The sequence below is a fragment of the Strix aluco genome, chromosome 9, assembly GCF_031877795.1.
Source record: "Strix aluco isolate bStrAlu1 chromosome 9, bStrAlu1.hap1, whole genome shotgun sequence".
Taxonomy (NCBI): Eukaryota; Metazoa; Chordata; class Aves; order Strigiformes; family Strigidae; genus Strix; species Strix aluco.
This window is the reverse complement of record NC_133939.1, coordinates 14145927-14173910: the sequence shown is the minus strand read 5'-3', so window position 1 is coordinate 14173910 and position 27984 is coordinate 14145927. Positions and strand designations below refer to the sequence as shown.

General features: G+C 37.3%; 1 protein-coding gene across 2 annotated transcripts; it reads right to left on the bottom strand.

The window, feature by feature from the left end:
• Positions 1–393: 393 nt before the first annotated feature.
• ATP1B3 (ATPase Na+/K+ transporting subunit beta 3) lies at positions 394–27984 on the bottom strand. Of its 2 annotated transcripts, XM_074833798.1 has the most exons (7): positions 27700–27984; positions 19060–19188; positions 14331–14438; positions 12588–12775; positions 11798–11848; positions 6052–6138; positions 394–2704 (listed from the first exon to the last, which is right to left on the bottom strand). In XM_074833798.1, the coding sequence occupies exons 1-7, from the start codon at positions 27806–27808 to the stop codon at positions 2534–2536; spliced, it is 843 nt and encodes a 280-aa protein (XP_074689899.1). In that variant the 5' UTR covers positions 27809–27984; the 3' UTR covers positions 394–2533. The 2 variants fall into 2 exon arrangements, with proteins under 2 accessions (XP_074689899.1, XP_074689900.1); XM_074833799.1 differs by lacking the exon at positions 19060–19188.

Sequence of the window (27984 nt, the reverse complement as noted above, 5' to 3'; positions counted from 1 at the left end):
TACCAGTATAAAAGTTAAACATTTCAGGTTTCTGATAACAAGGTAGTAAATTTACATTTTTAATCATAATTTAAAATTAAGTCCAAGAAACCTTTACTGTAAATTTCACATGAAGAAAATTAGTAATTTTATCATGTCCTAATAGTCCATACACCTGTTCATAAATAACTGCTAGATCATTTAGTCACTCAGATTCTTAAGACACAGAAATAGAGGAAATAGTTCAGTTTAATTAAATAGTTTAACACTTGACTCATTACCTACATACATTTTACATGCTGATTTGGATAGCTGAACCCTTTCAGAAGTTTTTTCTTTCTCCCCCTCCCCCCAAATGATAATCCTTATGTGATTAAATAAAAAAAAAACCAAAACAAACACTTCTACAAAATCTAGGGAGAACAGGAGTTTATTGAGTTCTACCCGTCTGAAAAGTGCTGGTGAAGAGTTGCCATTTCATGCTTTGTCTATATAGATAAGTTGAAAGAGAAATTGTTGCAAAAATCAGCTCATTTGAAAACTGAGTCTTTCTTAAGAACTTCTTACCATTCCTAAGTTAACACAAATGTGAAAATATTTTTACATGGATCTAGTCCTTTTCATTCTTATATGCAACATCCACACTTCACGTTCCCTCATGGCTAATAAAAATACTTTCAGGCAGTATTAATATACAGAGAAGCAATTAGTCACATCTTCAAGAACTCAGGTATCCCAGCGCTAAAAGTGCATGATTTAAAACATTAGTAATGGCATGTTTTGAAAGAACATTCTTATTCAGTATTAATGCATGCTATTATTACAAAAGTACCCATTGCATATTGTAGGAACAACAATTCTGTAGACAACAAAAAAGCATGCTGAATGGTATCAGACCAGTATAAATCTATGTTTAATGAGGTTCCAGACACTGTTCAAGTCCCATTAAGAGCAGCTTCCTCCAACTGTGCAGCAGGGTAAGCTTGCACAGGTGTTAAAAAAGTTTTGCACTAATGTGGCTTAGACTGGCCTCAGACATTTTCAAAGCAGAGCGCTGGATCTTGAATTTTAGTAATCATTCATATGTTTAAATAAAATATTAAAAACCACTATAAGACTTAGGCATAAAAGCATGTTAAGTACAAATTTAGGCCAAAGTAGCAGAACATACAGTATTTACACAAATGCTGATTTGCTGTGGTCTTTAATGTTGAGAGGACAGAACGTTAACCATGTGCTCAAAAATACAGAGACCAAACCAAACAAAAACCCCAAAGAAGAGTAACAGAAATTCCACGTCAGCACAACTGCCGAAGTTATAACCCAATAAAATGGGTCAACTTGGTTTAATGTGAGGAGCAGTCACAAGTAAACCAGTCTATTTGTAGTAATTTTAGCAACTGGATTAATAAAAATGTTTAAGTTAAACTGCAAGTAATCCATGCCAAGTCAATAGGAGATTTCTATAAAGCGGTTGATGGCACCAATTTTCTAAATGGATGATGAGGAAATACACAGAAAATCCAAGATGAAAGAACAGACGAAGACGTGAAGCATGTTAAAATGATGCAACGAAACAGAGTATATAAATTAAACAGGAATGTTTAATCAAGACAATCCTTTGTTTTCTTTTTTTTTTTTTAAACAGAGGTTCTTCAGGAAATTTTTTAATTGGAAAATGAAAGCCTGTTCCCACAATAGCAAGGCCATTTCTTTCAAGCAGCTCTGTTGTACAACTGTTACCAGGACCCTAAACAATTTAAATTGCTGTATATTGATATTTCTGAACTAAAAAGTTCTAAAATATTGTATAGATTTTATTTGTGCTCCACATATCGCAAGCAATTAACAACACAAAAAGATTCAATTCCTCAGCTAGAATACCAAACTCTATACCAAGTATTACATGTACACAATACTTGCACAGTGACAAGCACAAGAAAGTACTAGTTGAGCACTTACTTTCAGAAATCCATACCAACTCTTAAAATCCATTTCAATTCTCCCACACCACCCAGTCTACAATTTAAGGCATCTCCATACAGCCATCCATCCACCCACCCACTCCCATACACACAATTTATGTTGGAGGCATTTACTCTTACAAAAAAATCACTATGTCAATCAGGTACCATTTATTATTTATCCCTATAACTGTGTCAGCATTGAGATATGACAGTTAAACCAGTGTTAAATCAATACAATATTTACATAGCACAGCACATTAAGCTTGAGACACTCACTTGGGGGATAAAACCACATTTTTAGAACAGGACAAAGGTCACCATTATTATGTGTTTGAAAACAGCTATTTACAGGTCCCTATGACATAACTATAGTCTGTACACTGTTTCAGTGGGGCAGGCAGAAGCAGGATAGGCATTTATTTTGAGGGATTTTAAACATACGATTTGGAAGCATATTATTATGCTACCCTGAATGCCATAAACCACCTTAACATTCTCCAAGGTGGTCTCATATCCTAGAATGGCATGTCCAGCTGATACAAAACAGACAACACAATGTTTACTTTGTGGAGAATTTTTTACTCCAGCTATTCAGTCATCTGAACTTTGAAGGCAATTCGTCCCAGAAACTTGTCACGGTCATCTTCATTTTTTAAATTAGGTGAGCCCAGGATCTTACACTCAATTGCTATTTCTTCTTTGGTACTGTTGGAGTTAATTGCTAGTTGAACAGCCACTAGAGGCTGTAAATAGTGAGCCTAGTAAACAGAAAGATGGGGAAAATATTTGAGATACCAGAGTAAGTTAGCATTTAAATTAACATTTAATCCATCAGAACAGTTAAGAAAAAAAGCTAATTAAGAACCCAACTTTTCAAAGTCAAATGTGACTTGGGTAAGACTCTTTTTTTCTAAGTTAAATAGTCAGGTATACATTCTTCATACCATTTCTTAACTAATACATTCAACATAGTTTAAGTCACAGACAGTATCTTCAAGAGGCACATGACTTCACCCCTTTCTATTACATTGGATCCAATTTTTCTAGAAACCTCTACCTGAAACAGCCTCTGAAATGGTAAGTCTTTCTTCCTATCCATTCCACTGTCTCCTCTGTTTCGGGTTTGGTTTTTTTTTAAATCTGTTATAGAACATAACTTTTCTAGCATAGTTTTAAGTGGTTTTTGCCAAAAGCATGATTCAAAAAATACTAGTAAACTAGCCACCCTTCCACCCTATCCCATTTAGTTGTTCAGCAGCAATCCATTCTAAAATGTGTTATCTGTTTGATAGCTTTACACAGAAACCTTTCCTTGAACGTTCTGACAGTATCCTGGTCAATCGTATTTGGTAGAACAATTACAACTGCTGACTTCATTCCCTATAATAAAAATTAAAGAATGAATGCAGAATATTTTTTTTTCTGGTCAACTCAATATTATTTCTCAAGTCCAATTAGGACAACTTGAATTGTCTTGTAGAATGCCTATGAATTAAATAAGAGCTTATTTATTATACACTGTTAAAGCAGTATTTCATCCAATATTCATAAAGTATTTCCATAATTTATTTATATTTTTAGGTCAATACTGCTGACTGCTGATTAAGCAAAGTTGTTTTTTTCTTGGCAAAAATTCATATAAGCCAGTGGACTAAATATGACACTACAGTATTATAAAAACATAAGCCTTAAATCTTAAGTTGATCAAAATTTTGTGTTAGGTGTCCGTCCCCGTCCCCCCCCCCCATTAACTTAAGAGACTTCTTAATACTTTTCTGTTATTTTTAGGCTATCTTCTTTATATCTCTACTAAAGAAAGCACTACAGGATACTCAGAGTCTCATTTACAAAGCATGATGGCATGGAAGCTGATGTGCTAAAATCTTTAATGTGAAGTACTAGTAAGAAGTAGATTGAAATAAATGCTTTCCTTGGATGGTCATTTTACTAGATCAGAAATTTTCCTGTAAACTTCAAAATGGGAGGGAGAAATGCAGCTAGGCGAGGCACCCTCAAAATTCTCCAGTTGTAAGGGTGATACCACACTTGAGGTACTGAGTTTTCTAAAAATCAGAAATAAAATTCCTGTGTTTCCTCAGAGAAGTCTTCTCATCACCAAGATTTTTCAAATAGGTACACAAATTTCTATGATATTTTGAAGATAGATGATAACAGAATGGACTTTTACTCAGTATAAAATTTGGGGGGAGGAGGGAAGAGAATCAGCATCCTTATTAAGCACTACAGATGATCTAAAAAAGCTAACATTCCCTAAGGTCAGGGAGTTGGGCTCACTGTGCTGAGCAGCAAAAGGCAAATAACTGTTCTGGACCACAAAACAGTAGATATTAGTACTTTTATGGCTCCTACCTTAGCACAAGAGCAGCAAGATTAGTCGAATCCTCTGAACTTCTTTACAGAATAAAGTAATTCAACAATTCCACACTGATATAAAAATTCTGTTGCATAGCCAAGAAATCAATCCACTTTCTTGACACCTAGACAAATACTTCAACCTCTCACAACTCTTCTTTTTCACAGTATACTAATGGTATGAGAATTGAGCCTCACATAAGGAAGAATCCCTCAAACCATAGCCCTTATCCCACATGACAAAGTGAACATGAAAGGATATTGAACCAAAAACTATTAAAAAAATTTAATAAAAAAAAATTTAATTAAAAAAAGTAAGCTTTTTCCTAATCACCTAAGTCAAGAAAGGAATAGCATTGAGCTTTGCCTGACTTCGTTAGTCTGCTTTCATAATCTTTCCATCAACATAGCAGCAAGAAAGGAATTTTGTCAAGAAAGTTCTTCATCCTGTCTTTGGTACAAACTACGTTCTGACACCTCAAGGTCTACTGATGCTACATTTTGTGTTTCTTAGGGAAGCAGTGCTCTCTTTCCCTCCTCTGTCATTCCAAGAAGGGGACAGAGTACGTACTGACTCTGCCTGTTGGAAGCACGGGTTGGCAGTCTTTCTCTAATCTCGTATGTCTAAGAAAATGGATGGTTTATCAATTCAAAAAGTCTGGCAACAAAATGGAAAACACAGAACTACCCGCAAGTAACATGAAAGCAAGTCTTGAAGAAACACAAACTTCTTCCTCATTAGTAAAACCCATGTGAGGATAAAAAAAAGTTATGTGAACTCCTGCAAGTCAGCAGAGAGTACATTAGAAAAATAACTGATAAAAGAATAATTTAGCACAAAGTCACTTTCAGAAAATTACAAACAGCCACTGTGGCATACTATGGATCTAACAGATTTATGTTTAAAAAGTACTTTTATCTTCAGTGGTGAACAGTGAATATGTTTATTAGACTAAATAACATGGTCAGTAAGAGGCAATATACTTTTATATTTGACAGAAGGTACAGATTTTACTGTATGGAGTTATCACAAGTTGATGCAAGAAAACAAAAACAACCCTAAATTTAAGTTTGAAAATAAGTTGGAGTTTTTAACTCTTTGTATTCCATGTTAATAAAGTAGTGATCTTTGGGCTTTTTTAAAACATAAGTGTTCCTCAACTGGATAAATAAAATCTGTGTCAGAATACAATGAGGATAGATGGAGCAAGCAAAAAAACCACAAAGATAAATTTTTTTAATAAATAAATAAATCTATCTACTGCCTTGAAGTGCTTCTTCAAAACAGAGCCAACAGAAAACATGACCGCAGAGCCACAAAGAAAAATAATCAACAATACCATAATGAATTATAAAATTAATGTGCTATACATAAATCCCAAGGATTATCTATTAGAAACTGTATTGTAATCCAATGAATCAGTTTACTTCTCCTGTCTTTCCCTGCATTCAAAAAGATTCCAAAAGATATCAGTGATCAGAAACCAGCAGATGCCCGTATTACTGCTAGTATACAGCCTCTTCTTCATTAGGACAATGCCCAACTTCCTTATGTCTGCTAAAACATATCTCTAATCTCATCAAGCACTGTGAAATTTCTGCATTGGTAATATTTCTTATGAGTACCTCATTACAAAGTTCAAACTTCAGAATCAATCTGGAATTAGTAATTGTAAATGTAAACAGAAACAAAACATACACAAAATGAAGACCATCATTAAGGCATACTTACATGTAAGCTTTTTCCATAGTATGGAAAGTACATTAAGTCAATCAAGCCTTCAGGAGGAAAATAATTTATCTCAACCATGCCTTCTTCCTGTTATTAGAGAAAGCAACAAAAGTAAAAGTTAACATCTGCTTGCATAAAAATGAATACAAAATTAGAACTATAACCCAATGATCAAGTGCAAGATCCCTAAGAAAAGGCAGCTGAGCTACAAACTCTTAAAATAACTTCCAAAATAGATTTATTTTTGGCAAACTGTTACATGCTGCACACATCTGCTACAGTAAGGATTATTAACAGTAGTATTTAAATTAGTAATCAAGTCAAGACAGCTTGCCTTCATGTTTCCCTTATGAGTCAAAGAAAAGGGGAGGGGGGAAGAGGATATTAATTGCAATGAATAATTTAACAACAACCAAGAAAACTCCATATATAAGCTAAAATTCCCAGTATACACACACAAGCCTGTATATTTTGGTGAAGCAAAAGCACATCTGTATTTAAGTTGAACATTTATTTCTGTCTAAACTTCTGTCTAAAACCAGGTTTTTAAGCCTCTCATATTTGGAACAATGCAACACTTCACCAAGAACTACTGCCCCCTCCCTGCAATGGTGTACTATTCCTAACAGCTAGGCTTGGAATACAGACTATCTAAAAGGAAACACAAGTTTAAAATGCTGATGTTACTAGGGTTTCTGTGTGTCATCACCACCTTAAAGGAGTAATATACATATGCATACCTTATCACTTGACTTTCCCCTATAATCCCAAATCTTGTAAAATAAAAAGCAGCTATCTACAAAGTTGCTGCCTAATTTCTGACTAAGGAGTCACCCATCTGTAAAGTATACAAAATAGGTATACATGATTGAGCTGTCCCAGACACAGGCTATCAGTATAGCAATACACAGACACACCTCCCTATGTACAGTATCCCTCAGGATTGTGTATCCTGGCAGGATGTCAAACTCCTGCAAGCTCAGACCACTAGGAAATGCCCACATCTAATGTGACTTTCTATAAAAATGTAAACATATTACCATGATAAAGGGAAATGCCACTAAAACATCCCCCCCAAATTCTAAATGTATCTTCAGAACACCACTGCTTGTTCAGTGTAATTCACAAATTCAAAGTGCATTAGTAACTTTCATTATTTTTTCTATACTACCATATACAACAGTTGCAATTTCAAAAACATACACTACAAAGTTCAGATGACAACTGTAGTAACAGAACTAAACAAAAGAGAAACAACAAAGATCAAGAAATAGTAAAGAATAAACCACAGCTCAAGAACACCTTCTCCTCACCTCCTCAAAAGAACATACAGTATGTTGTTTAGGATCTGGCCACATTCTTGTCCCTTTGCAGTCTAAATTATTACAATTCTTCAATATATGTTTATTAGGTATTGTGAATATTGAGCTAGCAAATATAATTACTAAGTAGAAATATGTTGCTTTTCACCATTATTCTTTATGTAAAGCTCATGCAGCTGAAAATACTAATTTTTCAAATGTATTTCTGAAATAGTTAAAAAGTTCAGAATACAGAATAACACAAGAAAGATATATAGGAGTAGAGCTTTCTGGAGCAACTATACACAAGGCACGCATGCAGTCATAAATATATATGCATTAGGCTATCAATGCAATAGCAGAGAGGTTCTGGGACATGCAACTGCTTGTCTCATGCAACTGCTGTGGAGTTTGGGGTTTTCTGTAATAATCAGTTAATCCTAATTAATATCCCTACCCGATTTAAAAAAAACCCCAACACCTAAACAAGCTGCATTTGCTGAAGAGCTTCAAGAATCAGTCCATTAGTGAGTGTCACTTTTTCTGCTTACCATTTACAATTTCCATGAGTTCCAGGCAGTCAGCAAATCTAAAAATCAGACCACTTAGCTGGATAGATAAGACTTCCACCTCACTTACTGGATCTTTAGTAAGACTGTGTCTTAGAATATTTTTGCAGATTTTAAAATAATGTACAAAGACCCAAGGAAAGAACTTGGGCAAGACTGGTCTGTAACCATTTGAGAAGAAACGGTATCATTACACAGTATTCATTAGTAGAAACTGTAAAACATCTAAGATTTCTGTCACAAAAAGCAAGGTAATTCAGATGCTATGTTGACAATAGCAAGGCACATAGTGTCATTCATACAGCCATTCTTCATTCTTGTAAACTAGAAAGTGATACCTAATACAAAGTCAAGATGGTCACTAAACAGCAGAAATAGGTATATTTTGGAATTAAGGTTATTTTGTTTTTCTGTAACAAAAAAAAAAAAAATCATGCATTAAATCTTCCAGTTTTCAGTAAAGGTAGTTTTCACTTCAAAGAATACTGCTGGCAAGATGTTCCAGCACACACAAAATTGTGCACCTCCAGCCCCAAACCAAAGACCTAAAATGCTGATCTTCAAACTTCTTGGAAACTCAATCCTTTTTTGGTTTGTTTCTCTTTGTGGAGATCCTCAAGACTACAGCAGCTCAGTTCCTCCACGGTGCAGGAGGAAGAACCAGCTGTAATTGATGTCTGACACTGCAAACACTTCCCTAATGTACAGAAATTACAGTCATGACAGCTACCACTATATGGGAGCAGAGGGAGGAGCATCCCCAACCATCAAGTGTGGTGACCCTGAAATCACAAATCTATCTAAAATTTTCCTAGTTTAAAAAAAATCCATATGAAAAGTGCAGGGAGAAGAAAGAACTGCCTCACAGGAGAATGCTTTAAGAATGTAAATTTTAAAGTGAAAAACTTAAAATGACATTTCAGGTGGCAAAGACTGGCAGGATGTGCAGACAGAGCTATTAACCTTATTTTGTATTTGAGAGACTTGTCCTCTTCATTAAAATAATTTTTTTTTCCATTTAAAAGATTATGTTAAATCCAGGCAGACACTTCTCCAAATTGCTCTCAATATATGTAAAACTATAAAGAACAAGAAATATTTAAAAACACAGATGAAGGGGAAAGAAAAATTGGTAAAAAAAAGAGTCAGCTCTATAATGAAGGGAACATGATAGTAGGATTTCCACTCTTTTCAATTAAATCACCTCTTAAGCAAAATCCATCTTTGCCACTCAGATGTTAAAGATTTCTGATATAAGATTTAAAATTACTAGTAAGTTGCATTTGTGCACAAATATGCTTCTATGAATCTAATATCCAGCACAGGGTTTATTTTCAGAAACGCATGTCACCTGGATGAAACTTTGTGGTACACCCTGAATTCTTTTAATCCACATTTGCTGAAAGCAAAATGAACACCCCTAGAGAACACATCAGTCAGGTAAAGACTAGGTAAACACCCCAAATAAGAGAAACAATAGAAGAGTACAAATGACCACGACACTTCAACTTCTGTTATGAGCCAGTATTTAGGGAACATTCAAATACAGTGGCAGATGCAAGGCAATTATAAACTCGTCTGCAAAATGCACAAAAGCCTATTGGCTATCCTTCTCCACCTTTCCAGTGTGCACACAAGAGGGTCACAGTGCACATCCTTGCACCAACAAGATCCAGAAGAGCCACAAGATACTATTTCCAAGTAAGTATTCACCTTATCCATTACAGAAGAGGAAGAAACCATTACACAGCTAAAGAGTCTAGGAAATAAAAATGGAATTGGAGACAAGGCTTCATAAGCTGATGTAAAGAACAGCATAATCCTTTAGTTTCAGTAAGCAAGTTGCGTAACAGAAAGGATAAATTCTGTAAAAATGCAGCATAGACAAAAGGAGAAAATGAAAGTTGTTGATGCTTCTTCTTTGTTGTCTACAGAGAAGGACAAATTGTGACCAGTGCTTAAGCTTTCCTAATCAGGTAAATCATGATGAGGTAGGGTGAGAATAGGCTAATTAAAGATAAAATAGATGCATTCAAAGAAGCAAAGCCTGACATATATTTTCCCTACAAGTCACTCAAGAACTAGTAAGATTGATAATCTTAAAATTTAAAAACACCAATTGTGTAGATCAGAGAAATTCTAACTGGATATGGTAAAAAGCAGTACTTTGTACTTAAGCAAAGAGGATGCAAGAAAATACATACCATAGCATACAATTTATTTGTAAGTATCTCAAAGGGTAAAAAAGTAAAAAAACCCCACCATGATCAACCAAGTTGTTATCAAACTTATTCTTTTGCTAGTGAAATCACCTAAGAGGATAGGAAAAAGAATTGTGTCTGTGATTTCCTTAGTACAGCTCTTTACCACTGTCTCCATAGAGCATCCATGTAAGAAAGCTGAAGAAATACAGTCATCATAAAATAGGATTACCGTCAATAATTTTATAAATCACTTGAACATTAGTTCTCAACACATCACAAGGCATTTCAGTTGGCAATGAAGATAACTGCCCTGGACCCTACCTAGTGTTTTTAATACGGACTTGTGAGATGTAAAAGAAAGTTAATTCACTGATGGCACCAAGCCATAAGCAGTTCAAAATCTTCAGAGAACTTGATCCCATTAAAATGATCATGAAAAACGAGAGGCGCAGTCAAAAACATGAATGAAATTCAAAGCTCTGAACATGAAGAAATCACATCTACAAATACAGACTGGGAAATAACCCAAAGAAAGATCTAAATACTGAAACAATTAAAGTAAAGACTCAATGTATTACAAACAGCAGATTCGCCACAAGAGACATTATTACTTCCAATGTGATGACAGAGGGAAAAATTCTGTCATTAATAATACCTCAGCTAGAGGCAAACTTCTGTTGTTTGGGATACCACATTATGAAAAAATGATAAACTAGAGAAGTCAAAGAAGAAAGAATACTAGTAAAAGTAGAAGGAACTGAATTGCTTTATTCTAAAGAAGCAGAGAATTCCTCCAGCAGAACAACATTTTTTAAGAATGGACACAAAGAAATCAGTCTCAAATAAGAGAAGGAATCACCTTTACTTGCAACAGACTGTCATGGGGAGATCAAAACTTTCACAAAAATCAAGTTTTAAAATCTATGCCTTCCACAGGTACCTACAATGAAGGCAGGAACACTTACAGTATTTGTCTCACTGACTACTGAAATTTCCCAGCCTACATTTTATCAGTCACCTCAAGGTAAAAGCCATGACTCCAGCCCTTGCTCAAGCTACTAACTTACCACGGCTTTCAACGCTCCCCAAGCAGTCTAGGAAAAATATGCAGATGTCAATTATAGTTGCCATAAAACATTCTGTGTAAATCCACTGGTACACAACAAATATGCATAGATTAGCCATTATTATGAGTAGTTTATACTTGGTTTGAAGGCAACTTTTACTTGAACAGTAACATTAGTTTCCACACTGTGTCTTACCCATCATTTATAAAATTGTCTAAGGTGCACTTGCAGCATGGAGAAAAAATAAAAATATAAGTTATGAAATGGGAAAACAAAACACAACTCACAATAAATAAATAAATAAATAAGACCACAAATAACATGTATGCATTTTCCTTGACTCTAAAGCAAAGTCAGGTAGCTCAAATACATCTAAAGATGAAAGAACAATGACAAAAAAGTATTTTTATAAAGTACACTGAAGAAAGTAAAGACACTAGAACTAAACTAGACATACAGTACGATGAAAACAAGAAAAAAAGTACAAAGTCTAACATGAAAGGAAGAGAGTAAAATAAATGTTCTGACACAGTATATTACTTCACTTTTCATCCTAATCACAGGAAAAATTAACTATGCACTTATTTCTTACATTCAGAACTGACCTTAGATGTACAGTGTATACGTGGTTCTCCTTCAGGCTTTAATCCAATTATCTAAAGGAGAGAAAGTTAAAATATTTGTAGCCTTTCTTCCTCTTTCCAGTTTTACAGACTGAATTTGAAGTTTTCCCCCACTTAATATGACAGAGTTCATACAGGGAGCAAATCTATCTAGTGTAATTTTTATATGAAGCACAATTTTAGACTAGGACTAAGATTTAAAGCATTCTTAAGTTAAAGTTCAAATAGTTACAGTGGCCACAGAAAGGACTACTTTCTTATTTTACATTCAGCATGCAACATTAATGGCTCAAACCAGTCAGCAGTTCAAGTAATGTGTAACATCACTGAAAAACCACATACCTATTCACTCAGTAAAGTTTTCATCACCTTACATAGTTTAGGAGTTACAGAATGCATTACATTCTAATTACATTTCTAGAACACAGATGTGAAGTAAAACACGCTTTACCTGCACAGTGGTTTAGAATCTGTTACATAGAACAGTAAGCAAAACCAAAGAGCACTGTACTCCTTAAAACAAGGTTTTCAGATATTTTGACGCAAGGAATCAAAGCCAATACTTGTATTGGAATGCTCAAAAAGCTCACTTCATTTTACTCTCTGGAACACATGAATTGCTAGGCATTTCAGTAAATTGCACTATTCCAGAAATGCAAATATCTTGAGAAGCAAACTGAACATATATTTCAGTGCTTTTCTACAATCATTTTTCATACAGTGGTAGTTGGAGGCACTTATGCTAAAAATTAAAAAATAAGTAGGCACTTACTCTGTTCATTTTCACAAGCACACAAGGAGTTCCTTTAGAATAGCCAAAGGTCTTGTCTTCCTTTCCAGAGCATTGTCCAAGCTCAGAGAGGTTAAATCGACATGCCTTTTTAACAGCAACATCATTCTGATCAAAAATTCTTCCTGGTGTACAGTTTATGTTTTGGGATTGCTTTGAATCATCATATGCTATGAAACAAAAATAGCTTGTAAATCAGTGGTATAAAGCATACAAGTAGCCAAAAACTGCAGAAGCCTATATAAGCATCTGATTTATAATTGTTACTTGTCTAGGAGTTTTCTCAAAGGACTATTTTCAGAGCACTATGTCTCTTATATCCATCTTAACACTTTTTCAAAGCCTATCAAGAAGTGGCACTTGAATGAAAGAATAAAAAGAGTATTACAAAAGATATAATGCTGTCCTGCTTTTTTAATTATATCAATAATCACAACTTAATTCATGTCTGTACATAAACTAATTCTAAACTAATTATGTGTTCTAAACTAATAATGTATTAAAATATAAACAATCAAGTTTTTACCTGGAAACTAAACCAGTTTTCCCTTTGCATATATTTCTTTTATAAAACACACAGGAAAACTTCAGGTATTTCAATGACTAATTAAATCGCCTCTACATTTACATCAGGTAGTATAACTGATGTTATACTAACATCACAAGTCGTTTCTCACTTTTTTGTGTTTCAAAAGTACACAGATCACATCGTCACAAATGCTCATCTATTCACATTTAACACATTTTGTGGTTTTGTACCCCTCCCTTACACCCTGTCACCCCAGCTAAGCATAAACAAAATGAAAAAAGGGAAAGTTCATTCTCAATGTGAGAGTCAAGAACCCACTGAACGGCAGGAGAGGCAGGTAATCATGAAATGTAGCATTCCTCCCAGGAACCCCTGGCAGAGCTCTGAAAGAAAAGCCTACTCACAAAAGCTTTCATTAGGCATGAAAGCTACGAATCTAGATAAAGTATAGCTTGTGTAGCTAACAGAGAAACTCACGCACACAGGTGAGATTTTACAGCACCTCCTCAATTCCAATTTACAACTTTTGAGGGGTTAAACTTACTAATATTTTAAATTGATTTCTGTATTACTAGATTAAGTGTACATACAGGCACATATATAAAATAATGTATGACTTAAAACTAGCAATTTTGCCATCCTTCAGTCTTGTCCTGTATTACCTTTCCTCCGTGTTCTAAATTCAATGTTTTAATATTTCTGCCCATAAATACTGTGTTATCAGGGTGAAAATGAATGAAGTCCAATGAATTTAATCCTCATTTTTTAAAAAGGCAAATAAGTTCTTAAGACTAAAGGATTCTCACTCAGTTTACTAAGCCATTTAGATGAAGACTGATCCGTTAAGTCTTGATAAACTTTGCCTCCAAATACATGACCTGTGTAATTTTACACTGAATTCTTCTGGCATATGTAACTTCTACAAGTTGTAGTATTTAAACAACCGTGTCACCAAATCACAGGACTCGGACTCAAAACTCTCCGCTACTCCTCATGCTCAGGCTCCCTGTCCAATATAGGTATTGATACTTACCTTTTCTGTAAAAATCTATACTTTAATAACACACATGTCTAGAGTAAGCCTGAACTTGCATCAGTCTTCATTAGTAATTGGTAACTACAAGCAACAAAGGAAACTAAGGTACTCAACATTAAGACTCCTGAATTACTTGGGCAGTTGTGAGTAACTTACTTACATTCAAGGAATTTTCTAAGTGTAGAAACATATTCTGCATATGACTGGGCATCACTCTTGTTAAAGTAAAATTCCAATGCAGTGTCTGGCTTTGGTGAAATCATAAGTCCTTAAAAAGAAAAAATGCAAGTAAAGAACTAAACAATTTCCCTTTCCTACACCACTCTAACCTACTCAAAAATCATATCCATAAATTGGAAAATACCTATCTGTGAAGAAACATCAATGTTACCCCTATATTCCACAGTACTGGAAGGTAGTTTGTGTTCGAAGCCAGTTAACAAAATCAACATTACATGAATTAATACTTAAATTCAATCCAATGTATAACTGCAATTCACAAACCAAACCCAACTGATTAGGAATAGCAAAATCATCAACTTAATCACTTTCCATCAAAGAATTTTACTGATTCACTTCCCACTTTCGATATTCGGCAAATTAAACTTAAAAAATGGAAAAAATACCCACAACCACACCCAGAAAACCTCCAGTTAAAGCCATGCTTCAAAGCTTTAGACTATATAGAGCGAAGCTATGATTGTATTAATCTCATAGAAATCCACAAGAAACAAAGTATTTTATAAAACTTTATAATGCGTAAAGATGGCTTGAAAGATCTCCCAATCAAAACAGACAAGCCAAGTTAGTTGTTAGTCCTTTCCTCAAACAGAAAGTTTAGATGTCATCTGTTTCATAGAGAATACAAGAAACTTTATTAAACCACTGCACGCGTGTCACTTGAAAGGGGTACGCCTTAGTCAGGCTGCGGTAACTACCAACGCTCGTGAGGCGCCTGCCAGGCTGCTAGCACCGGACACTGCAGCAGTCGGGGTCCCCCTGTCCGCTGCAGGGGGGGCCTACGGCTGGCTTCGGTCAGCTGCTGGCCGCGGGTGCTGGAACAGGAACAATGGACAGCCAGGGAGCCAGGACCGGTGGGAGAAACAGGGACATGGATTATCGAGTGCTGAAGTCCAGCTTTGTGTTGAAGGATGAAAAAGGCAGACACTGACATGGAGTTTGGGCCCCCGATAGAGGTGAACTGTCCTTCTTCCCAGGATATGGGTAAAGAAAGGTACAGAGTTAAATCTTATGGATTTTTTTGTAGCAGATGAAAGCAAAAGGCACACTCCACTCTCTGCTAATACCTACAGCCCTGTACCATCAGGAGTTGTCACTAACACAGATACCTAATGTTACTATTACTCATCACAGCTTCAATAGCAGATTAAATAGCACTATACCACCAGATATAGCAGAAGAGATTAAATCTGTTCAGAAAAGGGCATATGACTGATTGCTTTATTCACACTACCTTAAGATAACTCTTATTTAATATAAATAATTAGAACAGATAAAAACCCTGCAGTTGTGATTAACAGATGAGTGTCCATGCATCTGTCTCTTCAAGTATAGCTGAGAACTGACATTGCAGTACCGCAAAAGAAAACAGAAAAAATAAAAAACACCACAAAAATCCACCTAACCTATTTTTTATCAGATTCATTTTCTTCTAAATTAGAATATTAAAATGGTTTGGACCAACATCAAATTTGGCGTAAGGGAAGAAGTTGCAGTTATAGTAGCAACTAATTGTATCAGCTTAGAATGCCATGTAGTTTCTATCCTCTGGCAAAACCAAATAAAACTAGATTCCCAAATGAATAAAATTTAAGACAGAAAACACAACTCATCTCCCAGAATTAAAAAAACAAAAAAAAGAGGCCTTCTTTATACAAAATAAACATTTAAGAAGATAAGACTACAGTGGGAAGATAAAAGTTGGGTAAGTTGTCTTAATATTGGATTCATAATACATTACTGTAGTTAATCAATCACAGTAAGCTTTTGGAGACCATATAAAAAGTGCAATTAAGCAGCCTGGGTCTATTAAGGATTCACCTATAGAAATGACCAAGCTTCTTATCTGAAAGCAGAAACTACTACAAATAGTTTAAATTGGGAAATAATAAAGGTATATACTAGAATGTATGACAAACATTTCAGATTCTAAAAAAAAATAATAAAATTATTTAATGTTTTTTCACTCTACCTTTTTTGTAGGATTTCCAATAAATTATAAATTCTCCTTTCTGCATTAGCAGCAGTTAAATTATTTCCAGGCAAGCCACAACTAAATGCCTTACTGACTGACAGTCCATATAAAACTACAAATACCATTTTTGACTGCAAATTACTTTTCACCATTACAGTCATCATCCACCCTGAACTGGGATTCAACAAAATACAAGATAATTAGTAACAGGGCTGAAAAATCACTGAAAGGGTTTTACACACTAAGGGGTTTTGAGGTAGAAGAGATTGTTATTATCTATAGAATTATACTGTAAACGAAGGACTTAGATGCTGTTTTTCAAAGTGAGTATGACAAAGTAACTAAACTAGTAATCAGTGAATAAAACCATAATTTGAAGAGATTTATTGCTTCAAGGGAACTTCAAAAACATCCTATAATGAAGAGACTGCTCCAACTCCAGTGGATCACAGTCTGCCTAAAGACCACGGTGTAAATTCTACAGAAAAAGCTATTTGAAGGACTGATGCATAGACTGTAAAACGCACAGGATTTGGGCTCTTCTAGAGGAACAGAATTAGCAGCCTCAACACAGGATCACATCTAGGATTGTAACAGAGATTACATTATCCTATAGTTCCAAGAGGGATTTAAAAAAAAGGTTTTTAAATAATCTGGATTTGATTGATACTATTATATGCCAGTGTACAATGCAAGCCAAACAACAATTACAAAATAAATCAACTGAGATTTCCAAGTATGTTTAACACAAGAGTAAAACCTTTGACCTACGCCATCCAGGTTTTGTGTGTAGAATTTTTTTTATAATTTAAAGTTTTACAGCCAGGAACATGACATGTTTCACTGCAAGTGAAAAATGACAGAGTTAAAGAGAAACATTAAAACAGAAATAAGCAATTTTACTAACTTTTATGTATGAGTAATTAAAGACATCGTTAATATAAAAATTTAATTCAGAAATATTATAGGAATTCTTAAATCAAAAACTAATTGTGGCATACATACTTTTTTAAACAAACATCCCCTATGACTTACTTCAAACCAAAGGAAAATTAATTCCCTGAACTGCGAGAGGCAAAAGAGAAAAACTCATCACTCAAGTCCAGTATTAAGTCACAGCTACCCACAGCTCCATCTACTACCAAGGTTCTGACTACCACAAAGGAAACAGGGAAAAATGGTCAACTAACCCACCTCCTTTTTTTCCTTCTTTTTTTCCCCTTTTTTTCCCTTTTTTTTAAATTAAGCAGGTCTTTTAAATCATTATTATGATTATTATTTCCAGCATTTAGCCCATTATTAGCTTGAAAAAACAGCACAAATCCTGAAGAATCCCTTATAAGAGGACACTTGTTAGAGAAGGCCTGAACACTACATCAGAACAAATTCTATTCAGAATGCAGACATTTATCATGTTGGCCCAACTGCAACTTGCTCACACAAAGATTACTGTATCATCTTAAGTGCCAACGCAGCTGCAAGATGCTGATTTAACTTTAAGAGTTGGGAGTTCAGAAAAGGGAAAAAAATATTTTAAAAAATAATATCATCTAACTTCCAACAAAATATTAATATTGCATAGCCATTTAGTTTTGTTGTGTTTTAAACATAAATTTGATCCCTAAGCCAAGTTATTATAAAATTTGAAATATTTTATCAAATTTTCAGGTGGCCCAATCATTTAAGTTGCATATACAAATCAAATACTTAAGACATTCTCCAGAAACAGTAATAAGCAAACACTAATCTCTTTGGTATAAAGTATGTACAAGCATGTTTTAAATCTTTCAGAGAGAAAATCCTTAATTTTTTTCCAATATGGAGATACATCAGAATAGAGCCTATAATGACAGATTTTTGTGATATATTTAAAACAATCTTTAAAAGTAAAAAAAGAAGGAAAAATATAAAGGAAAAAAAAAATAAGACAACCACCTTATCATTCATTTTTATTTGTGCAGAGGTTTTTTTCTGTCACATACAGCTCCTTGAACCAGCCAACAGTGGGACTTGGATGGGCATGTACACAAAGGTAGTAGTTGTTCCAGGAAGACACCACTTTCAGTGGCAGCTACATGTTACATGGACTTAGTTTTATCATAAAACGGGACTCTCCCTCCTCAGAGGATCCCTACATAATAGGTCAACAGCCCCTGGAATCCACAGACAGTCCATGTCAGTTGAAAGCTAATACTATAATGAAAACTCTGGAAATGCCTTCATATCACAGTCCTCACATGCTCTTGAGCAAATTACACCCATAGTACAGACTTCCTGTACTTTCTTCAAAGTATCAAATACTAATCACAGGTAGCCTTCCATCTGATCCAAGAGAACTGGTTTATAGTATCTTTAAAGCAGTCTGATTAAATGATAAACTCACTTCTACAACATGTGTGGATGTTCAGGTAAAATTGCTCTCTACTTACATGACAAATTCAACTGAAAAGAACTTAGAGAAAACAAAAGTTAGCACATACAAACAAAAAGCTACTGACTGATTTTGTGCTATAAATGTATATAACTTGCCTCACAACAAGTTTTACCTCTGAAGCCTCTAAGTAACTAATAATCACCGTTTCCCATCGGCAGTTCATGCTTCAAACTCAAGTCTCAAATGAAACTTAGCTGTTAAACCAGACAGAGGTTTATGAAAAAATAAATACACTGTTACCTGGACTAGAAATCCGGTCACGATATTTTGGTATATCACTGCTCAGTGTCTGAAGCATAACCCACATTGTGAATGTGAAGAGTGCTGCTAGGAAGCCATAAAATACCAGATAGAATAGTAAAATCAAACCTGTAAAGAAAAAGCTAAAATTACTATTTTTGTTTCAGCTAATTCCATTAACTATTTTGAAAAACAAAATGGAAAAGAAGCAACACAACATTTGGTTTTGGCCTCTAGCATGCATATGTATTGCAAAGGGCAGAATAATGCATGCAAAAACGTTTTCTTCATACTTTCAGGCTCTTAAAGCTTACAGAGCATTTTGACATGTCTATTTTTAAGAGAGAAACATTAAAAACCGACCCTTGGGCTACACAGGAAAGCTGGCAAAGATGATTAAGCAGTCCACTGGAAAAAAAAAAATAGTTTCACTTGTTTAAGGGAATTATAGTTCTTCATCTGGAAAGGAAGGGGTTGTAGAGAAGACGAAAGAACTGAGTGAAAAGATAAAATTATTACACTGGATCCAGAACAGGTAGGAAGCAATTGGTGCTTTAATAACATAGTTGATATCTGAGAGAACTCCACACAGAGTATTCATTCACACGTATGTCCTGTTACAAGGGACTTCTCAAGGTGAAAATGCTTTCTGCTGCCTATTTTTAAAAACAAACCAAGGCTTCTAATCACTTATCAAGTCTTGGCCTAACACATCCACCTGCTTTACCAATCTACCTCAGGAACCCGGCAGTGTGCCTGGAATTCACCAATTACACATATGTTACTGGCTTCAACTTGACAGTTGCTTAAGAAAGAGGTCCTCAAAACCTGAGGAAACATCCTCAAGGAAATAGCCTAGTATGATGCTGTACCTCTCCATCACTTAGCTACAACAAATCACTGAGAACCCTACATGGGAAAACAGCTTGAAAACTTACTGAGATGAAGTGATTTTATTTTACTCCCTGTTCTTTTTTCCCATTTTTTCATTGTGCATGCAGAGACATGCACTCTGGATATACAGATCAGTTTTTACAGAAAAGACAAGGTAACAGACAGGCCAAAGTTAAAATCTTGCTTTAGAGATGACAGGGACTCAGATCAGCTACAGAGATCTTCAAAGAACTTTCTGCCCTTTTTCTCATAAATATAACCCTCATTTAAAACCCTTTAAAATTTGAGACAGCTCGGTTATTTTTGTTACTAAGTTTTCAAACAAGGTTTTGTACTCTTGAATTATTTGGTTTTTGACCTTGAAGAACCATGGTATTATATCTCACTAAAGCAAAAAACTAACAGCATACTGTTTGCAACATTTCCTTGGTTTTGTTTTCAGAAGTTCTGAGAATATGTATTCATGATTACTATTAGGTTACCTTTTAAAATTTTCATTTACCTGGAGTTAGTTCCCAACTAAAGATGAAGCATATATACTATACGGATGGAAGACTTACTGGAAGACATTTAAGATTCAACAGAAATTGTTTTATTAATCAACTATACAATACTAACCTAAAAAAAAGAGCGTGTGAGTCTGTTTTAAGACTGATCACTTGAGACTTAAGGACACATGCATAGACATTGTCAAAAAGAATGGGAGCTATACAAGTATTAAGGAATTCAGACGCACAGAGAGCCATCTCAAAACTTTCAAAAACATAACCGAACCATGATGCAAATTCAATTTTTATAAAATATTCTAGCTATAAAGCTGCTATCAGGAAGCCAGAGAGATAAAACTCAGGTCAAGAAAAGCACATCAAAACTATTATGCAACATTCTACCACTGACACGTGATTTATGAGAGAATCAAGTGCAGCATTTTTCACCCTTCCATAGAAAAAGCAAAAATGACTGTACCCTAGTGATGCGTACTGTCCACTGGAAGATGACAGAAGGAAGCCTAGCCCCTGGCTCCTGACCCCGAAACTATGCTTGCATTTTGCACTGAAATGTCTTCTAGTGTACTACAGCCCCCAGTAATCCCTGACTGCTAAAAATGCAAGTAACTGTATTACTTCTCCTCAAAGAATTCAGTGTACATTTTTTAAAATGATGAGGTGGTTCCCAAATTATCTTTGCCGTAAGGGAAGTTCCCTGCAGCAACCAGCTGAATGTTACTGGATTTTGCTTTGGTTTTAGTTTTTGATTTCACATGTTGAGAAAGTTACCAATCTGCAATAACCTGAAAGTGATCAGCTATTTAAAATACATTTGGGAACCACTGAGATGTAAGATACAACACAGAGAGTAGAAGTTAAGTAGCAAAGTATGTGAACACAAGACCAAGTGTGCTGTATAATGAACAAGACAGCTAGATATCTATTATAAACTATTTCTAAGGCTATTTAGAAGCTGAAAAGAGCATATAAAAACAAATAGTAGAAATCCTCATCAAGAACAGAAGTTGCATCTGTATTTGGCATACCAGCAATTTGCTTTACCTGTAAACTTAAAATTACTTTAACTGGATCCAAAACAGAACAGTGATCTTCTGATTAATACCTAATGTATTTTGGGTATCACAAAACAAACAAACAAAAAAACTCCCTTCAAAACCTTCAGTCAGCTCTCATTTTGATCCATACACATTAATCGATTATTCAATACACTTTCATCAAGCTGCCTAAGCAGTACACTTTCCATCGAGTGACCAAGACATTCATCAATCAGTTCCAATGGAACAGACAAAAAGTTTGGCATTTAAGACAAGATAAGCACCTCCTGTGCCAATTAGCATAAAAGCAAGAAAGTCTGGGAAATCTTTTTCACTGAGGTATTTCAGAATACATCTGTATTTTAATTTCCAAAAGATGACGCCTAACTTCACTGGGTAAAAAATTTAAAAAATCCCTGCCCACTTGTTTATTACTGATGGGCATAAGAGCACCACAATGGTGCACTTCTAAGCAGACATGGCCCTAAGTACAGTACTGCTCTGGGCCCATACTACTGTACCATCTGCAATACTGGCCTTGGACCTAATTGAAGCACCCTGAAGAGCTGACCCACGCCTGCTGCAGATCTCTTCCTTTGCTCCCTCAGTCGAAGCAATTGTGCCTACCCACCTACACAGCCTCTACTCCAGCGGGGAAGGGGGCTGCCGGGGTCCCCCTCCCCTGCCAAGAGCTGCGGCGGGGGACAACTGCTACGTGTAGGCAGTGCCTGGGGAGCCCTCCTGCCCACAGAGGGAGTGCCAATACTGGGGAACACACGAGGAACCCCAGTGCCTAAAACTCAGTGATCGACTCTGCAGTGGAGACTGCAGTGTGAAGAGCCCCTTACCGAGTCCCTGTTCCTCCCAGCAACACCATATCCGCCGGGGCTGCAGCAGTAACAAGGCTAGAAAGACTTTCTATTCACAGCCATGAAACAACACTAACCTGTCGCAGTCCAGCAAAGCACGAGTGCACACACACAGATTATTTTTAATCTTTATTTTAATACAGCTTGTAAATGCACTGCAGAACACTGACCACGAGACTAAACTGACCCATTTATGCTACTTTTTCCACATTAGAAAGAGGGAAAAAACAAACAACAAAAAACCCTCTGCAATTTCCAACAGCCTCAAACTGAGTAAGCTGCTCTTTGTGAGCCTATTAGTATTAATTATCCTAAGCTAATCACAGTGAACAAGCCATAACCTGTCAAGAAACTCTGCCAAAATAACTTTGCATAACACTAGATTCTTGTCAGGAAACAAGATGTACCCAAGTAACAGTGGAAAGCTATCCTCCACATTCACTCCAAGGAAAGTACAGCTACCACATCTAACATGCAACTCAACTCAGTTGTTGCAGAACATCTTGCTACACCAAACCCTTTGAGTCTCTTGGTCTTTGACACTAAAACTATCACACAAGGAAAACTGTCAAAACAAAAATTCTGCATTACAATTTACCTAGTTGCTTTTTTTTGGTTTGGGTTTTTTTGCATGGCATCATGGTACCAAAAACCCTGCATATCCCATGGATAAGCAACAGTCAGATCTGGAAAACTGCTATTTCTGAACCAACATATCGGTGGCATGATTAGCTGGAGTCCATTTGCAGGGATCACAACACTTCTCCACCATGAAAATTAGAAATTAGAATTTCTGACTCTGGTGAGTGCAAGATACCATGTACCTCATTTCCATGATAAATACAAACTTTCCAATCTTATCGCATGTTGGTCTGGCAGAAATCAGATTGGCAGATCTACCTATATGTAGATACATACACTCTCACAACAGACGTGGAAGCAACTATACAACATTACCTGCAACAATGAAAATTAAATGCTGCCTTCGTGGTTTGTTGGATTCCATGCTGCACTGATCCTATCACCTGCAATGATGATTCTTCAGTATCTTTAACTAGTGGGATTTAATGTTACTAAGTAATGTTACTAGTGACTACCACCAACATCAAAAAGGATTTTGGTCCACCTGGAGATGAATTTCCTTGCCTTAAACTAACATAGATAAGCACTAATCATGTTTCAAATCTATTCCCTTGACACGCTATAGAATTACTATTTTGCAAATTTTGGGGATGATAGGGGGAAGAAGAAAGAGGGAGGGAAGACTTCAGGAAGAAATAAAACCTCAGTCCTGTGCACAGTTTATTTCACAGTAAGCCAGGGCTCCACATATAACTTGGCTAAATGCTTCAGGAGACAATAAAAACTGTCAAGTGCAACACTTGCAAAGAATCACAAAAGACTGTGCTTAAGGTAATAATTAAGCATTTACAACTCAAAAAAACCCCAAACTCCCCAAATATCCTCACTGTACCACCAGACCCTACTGATACCTGCAACAACAGAAGGCAAGCCACCTTTTTTCAGAGTGATCTGTGTCATGGAAAACAAAATATTCTACTGATTTCTCAAATATTAATTTATTATGATAGGCAGTATCATGGAAAAGTTTAGTAAGCTCTTGACTGCAGTCATATTCCTGGCTGTGCAGGAATTTTTACATGAACTGTCCATCTGCCACAATACAAAAAAAGAACATTGTGTCTCTCCAATTCCCAGCTTGGATGTGTAAGTGCTTCTACTGCAACGGCAGTGATGCCAGGATGTTTAATATTACACTACCTGTGAAAAAAGCTAAATCACAACAAAACCCTGCTCAAAACACTGATAAAGAACACAGAAGAATCAAGTCAAAAAAGCAGTTAAAACTTTGACAGCACTCTATATCCTAGCAAGAATTCAGTGAAGACTAAGCAGAATCAAAACTGGATCTTTTGTTATGGTGATTGACAAAACTGTATATCCATTGACATGGTGCAAAGCTTTCCTAAAAATTTTGTTGGTGGGGTTTTTGTGGGGTTTTGTTTGCTTGGCTTTTTTAATTTCAAACACATATTTGTGCACTGAAGGATACAGCTAAGCATTCAAAATACATTGAGCAAGTCCGAATTTCTTCTATGTACTTCAAGACAATGCCACCTCTACCTTGAACACCTTAACACAACTAGCTTCACAGAAGGGCTTATATAGGCTTGACATGACACCTAATGTGACAATAAATGAAGTATTGCTAGACTCTATATTGCCTTTTTTTTTTGGCATAAATTATTTTTCTGTAACCTTGTGTAAAATGAGTCTATATTGTAAGATTATGCACCCATTTTGAGTGTGTAGTGAGCATCCCATTACAGTATTTTCACGATGATCTCACTCTGTTCTTGCTGTAATTCTAGGCAGGCGCAGCGCCTTGCCATTACAGGCACAGTCAGATGCTAATCTTCCTTCTACTTACAGGAAGGCCCCACATGGCAGTCTTCCAAGTTGTCCTTTTTTTGCCCTACCTGATCACACCCCGTGTGGAACCCCAGGACCCATCCTCCTTTCCATAATCACTGAGAGGACTATTAGCGCCCCTTATGCCGTGTTGCTGAAACACCACCAAGTCAAGTCATCAACAGTTTTTTTTCCAGTATTTTCTGTTTCTTTAATACAACAAATGATTATGCCAGATAATTAAAAATGTAAGGGTTTTGGTGGGGGGTTTTTTGTTAATTTGGATACCGATTTGTGATTCAAATTGAACTATCCCTGAAGTCTGCAAAAAGTAAAGTAAAAATCTCTCATTTTTTACAGCAAGAGGAAACTTAGTACAGGGGTTTCACAAAACTCTAAAAGGCAACATACCTCTGTTACATGACAAATGAGCTGCTTGTGTTTGATCTTTTCACAAATCCTGGTGTAGAAATGGCAGATAAAGATCAGTACTCCAATGCCACAGTACTCAGATTCACAAGATAATCACTGCCTTGCAGTTACAATTTACATAAGCCCCCAGGACTGCCTCAGACTAAGGCAAAACATGCACATACTGTGAATAACTATTATTTAACAGTTTCTCCATTGTTTTTGTCTCATTTCTGTGAGGAAGCCGTCTTGAGACAAGAGAAATACGCACGGAAGAATCAGAGCCAACTGAATTCTTATCATGCTGCCCCTGGAGACAGCACAGCCCAGCAGGCTGGCAACCAGAGCTCTCCTCTCGCACCTCCCCGCCTTCCAGAGGGGGGACCAGCAACAGAAAACGAACAACAGTCAGGGAGATTGCTCTAAGTTCATCACATCAGTACTGCAAGGGCAGAAGTGAGACCAAACCCTGGCTATTTTTCTGTGCCAACAGAGACGCTCAATTAGTATTCTGCAATTAAAAAATAAAAACCAAACAGAAAGCCACACACCACTCCCCCAAAACAGTCAGAGACTATAATTTACTTCATATGTAATTAAATAATTAAATTTAAAAGCACAATATATTAAATCATAAAACACCAGGACAAATAAATATTGACAAAAAAATACACTGAGAATTCATAGTGTTGCTGAACAGTCACCTCTTAATGTCCAGGCTAAGGAAAAAGTATATAGCACCAACCACATACCAATCACCTAAACCACTTAAGAAAACTTGCTAACGAAGTAAAATGATTCAAACTGCTATCTAAGCCTATACATACTTTCTCAATATGGAAAAACATCTTTTGTCAAGGGAGCTGGATGTAGAAACTCAATTACCAACTAAGATCAATTTCAAGTGTTATCTATTGGCCTCGGACTAGCACAGACTAGTGACATTGTAAGCGACTTATCCTACTAGATAGGTTTAAACGAGAAGAGTGGGTTTTTTTAAAAAGCTATTTCTAACGTGCCCACCACAGCCTTTGCGCTCGTCATATTCATGACACAGACTTTTGCAATCCATACACCCATTCATCCAGCCCACGCACTTGAGGAAACCTGCCTGTACAGAAAGACAGACAACAGCATAGTGGAAATTTCCTCTCCTTTGCTATTCAACTGGCAGAGCAGCTCACAAGCTCTTATTTCCATCTGAATGGAGGAGAACTCATGTCAGAGCTAGGGCCCTCTCTTGATAGACAGGAGACACTGGCACCGCAAAGAAAGCACACCCCATGCCTAGTCTGCTTTGAGGCTCCTCCTCACTATTTCAACATTAGTATTCATTGAGATTGTGTCAAGGCCAAGGATGTATTGGCCTGTTCCTTTACGCCACGCTGAGATTCTTGTTGGTTTTGTAAGCACAACTATTAAGTATCCCAACTACATCCAAGTTTTGGGAGGAGACGCAGCATTTTCTGAAGTCAGTAAATATGTCCCATGAGGACTGGAGAAACATCCTAATATTAAGCATTTATACAACTGTTTAATATGAAAAAACATACTCTGAAAATCCAAATATTTTTACTGGAAGCAACAAGATTATGATAACATGCTTTCCAGCTCAGAGGAAAGCAATGGGAAGACTACCTGAAAAGAGGAAAACAAACACAGCCTTCACAAGCTTTGCTGGAGAACCTTCATTTAAGAAAAATAAAAGGCCCAGAAGCTCTACATTGGAACATATTTAGCACAGTGACGCACAATGACACACAACGATCATTCTTTAGTAGACTCTGTGCAATTTGGGCTCAAACTTTTTGGGGTGGTGTTGGTGGGGTTTTTTTCCCCTCTCTGATCCGCAGCTCCCCTCTGGAAGTACAAAGGCGATTCGCGCTCATTCATTCCCGATTTCCTGCGATGCTGGAGCGCGGGGGGCGGTGAGCAGTGGATGGAGAGCAGGGCGCTGATACGCACGCAGGCTGCCGTCAGCTGGGCGAGATACGCGCGGGGCGGGAGCCGGCCCCGCACCTCCGCGGCGGAAGCCCGTCACAGCCGCACCGAGGCGGCCCCCGGAGTCCCCCCCCGCCCGCCCCCCCCCATCCCTCCGCGGATCAGGCGGAGGAGGAGCCTGCGGGCCCAATTTGCTGCATTTGCGTACTGAGGCGGGAGGGTGAGTCAGCTCGGGACGCCCTCCCAGAAACTCCTCTTCCTCCCCCGGCCCCCACCTGCTCCGGGAGGCGCCCCCGCCCCCCACCCCGCTCCCGCTGTCACGGCCGGAGCTATTTTTAGACGGGCGGGCGGCGGCGGTTGTAACGGTTACCGGAGCGCGTGCGCCGCGGCCTCGCGGGCCGCCTCACCTGCCCGCCGCGGCCCCCGCATCCCGCTCCTCGCGCCCGCGGGGCCCCTCCCGCTCGGCCTCGTCCCCCGCCGCCCCCCGCCTTCACCGGCGGCCCGGGGCGGCGCCCCCGGCCCTCCCCCGCCCCCCGCGGCAGCCCTTACCCCAGCTCTTCGCCGTGCGCCCCAGGAACTCGCCGCTGTTGGGGTTGTAGACGAACTGCCGCCACTCGGCCATGCTCTGGCGGAAGGGCTTCTTCGCTTCCTTGGACATGGCGAGGCGAGAAGCGGCCGCGTCGCGCACCCCGGCGGCAGAGCCTCCTCCCAGGCAGAGAGAGCCGCAGCGAGCGCCCGCTCCCAACCGCTAAGTAACTGCCGCCGCGGCGCCCGGCGGGAGAGCGGGCGGGGGACCAGTCACGCAGGGACCTGCCCTCCCACCTCCGCGGCGGG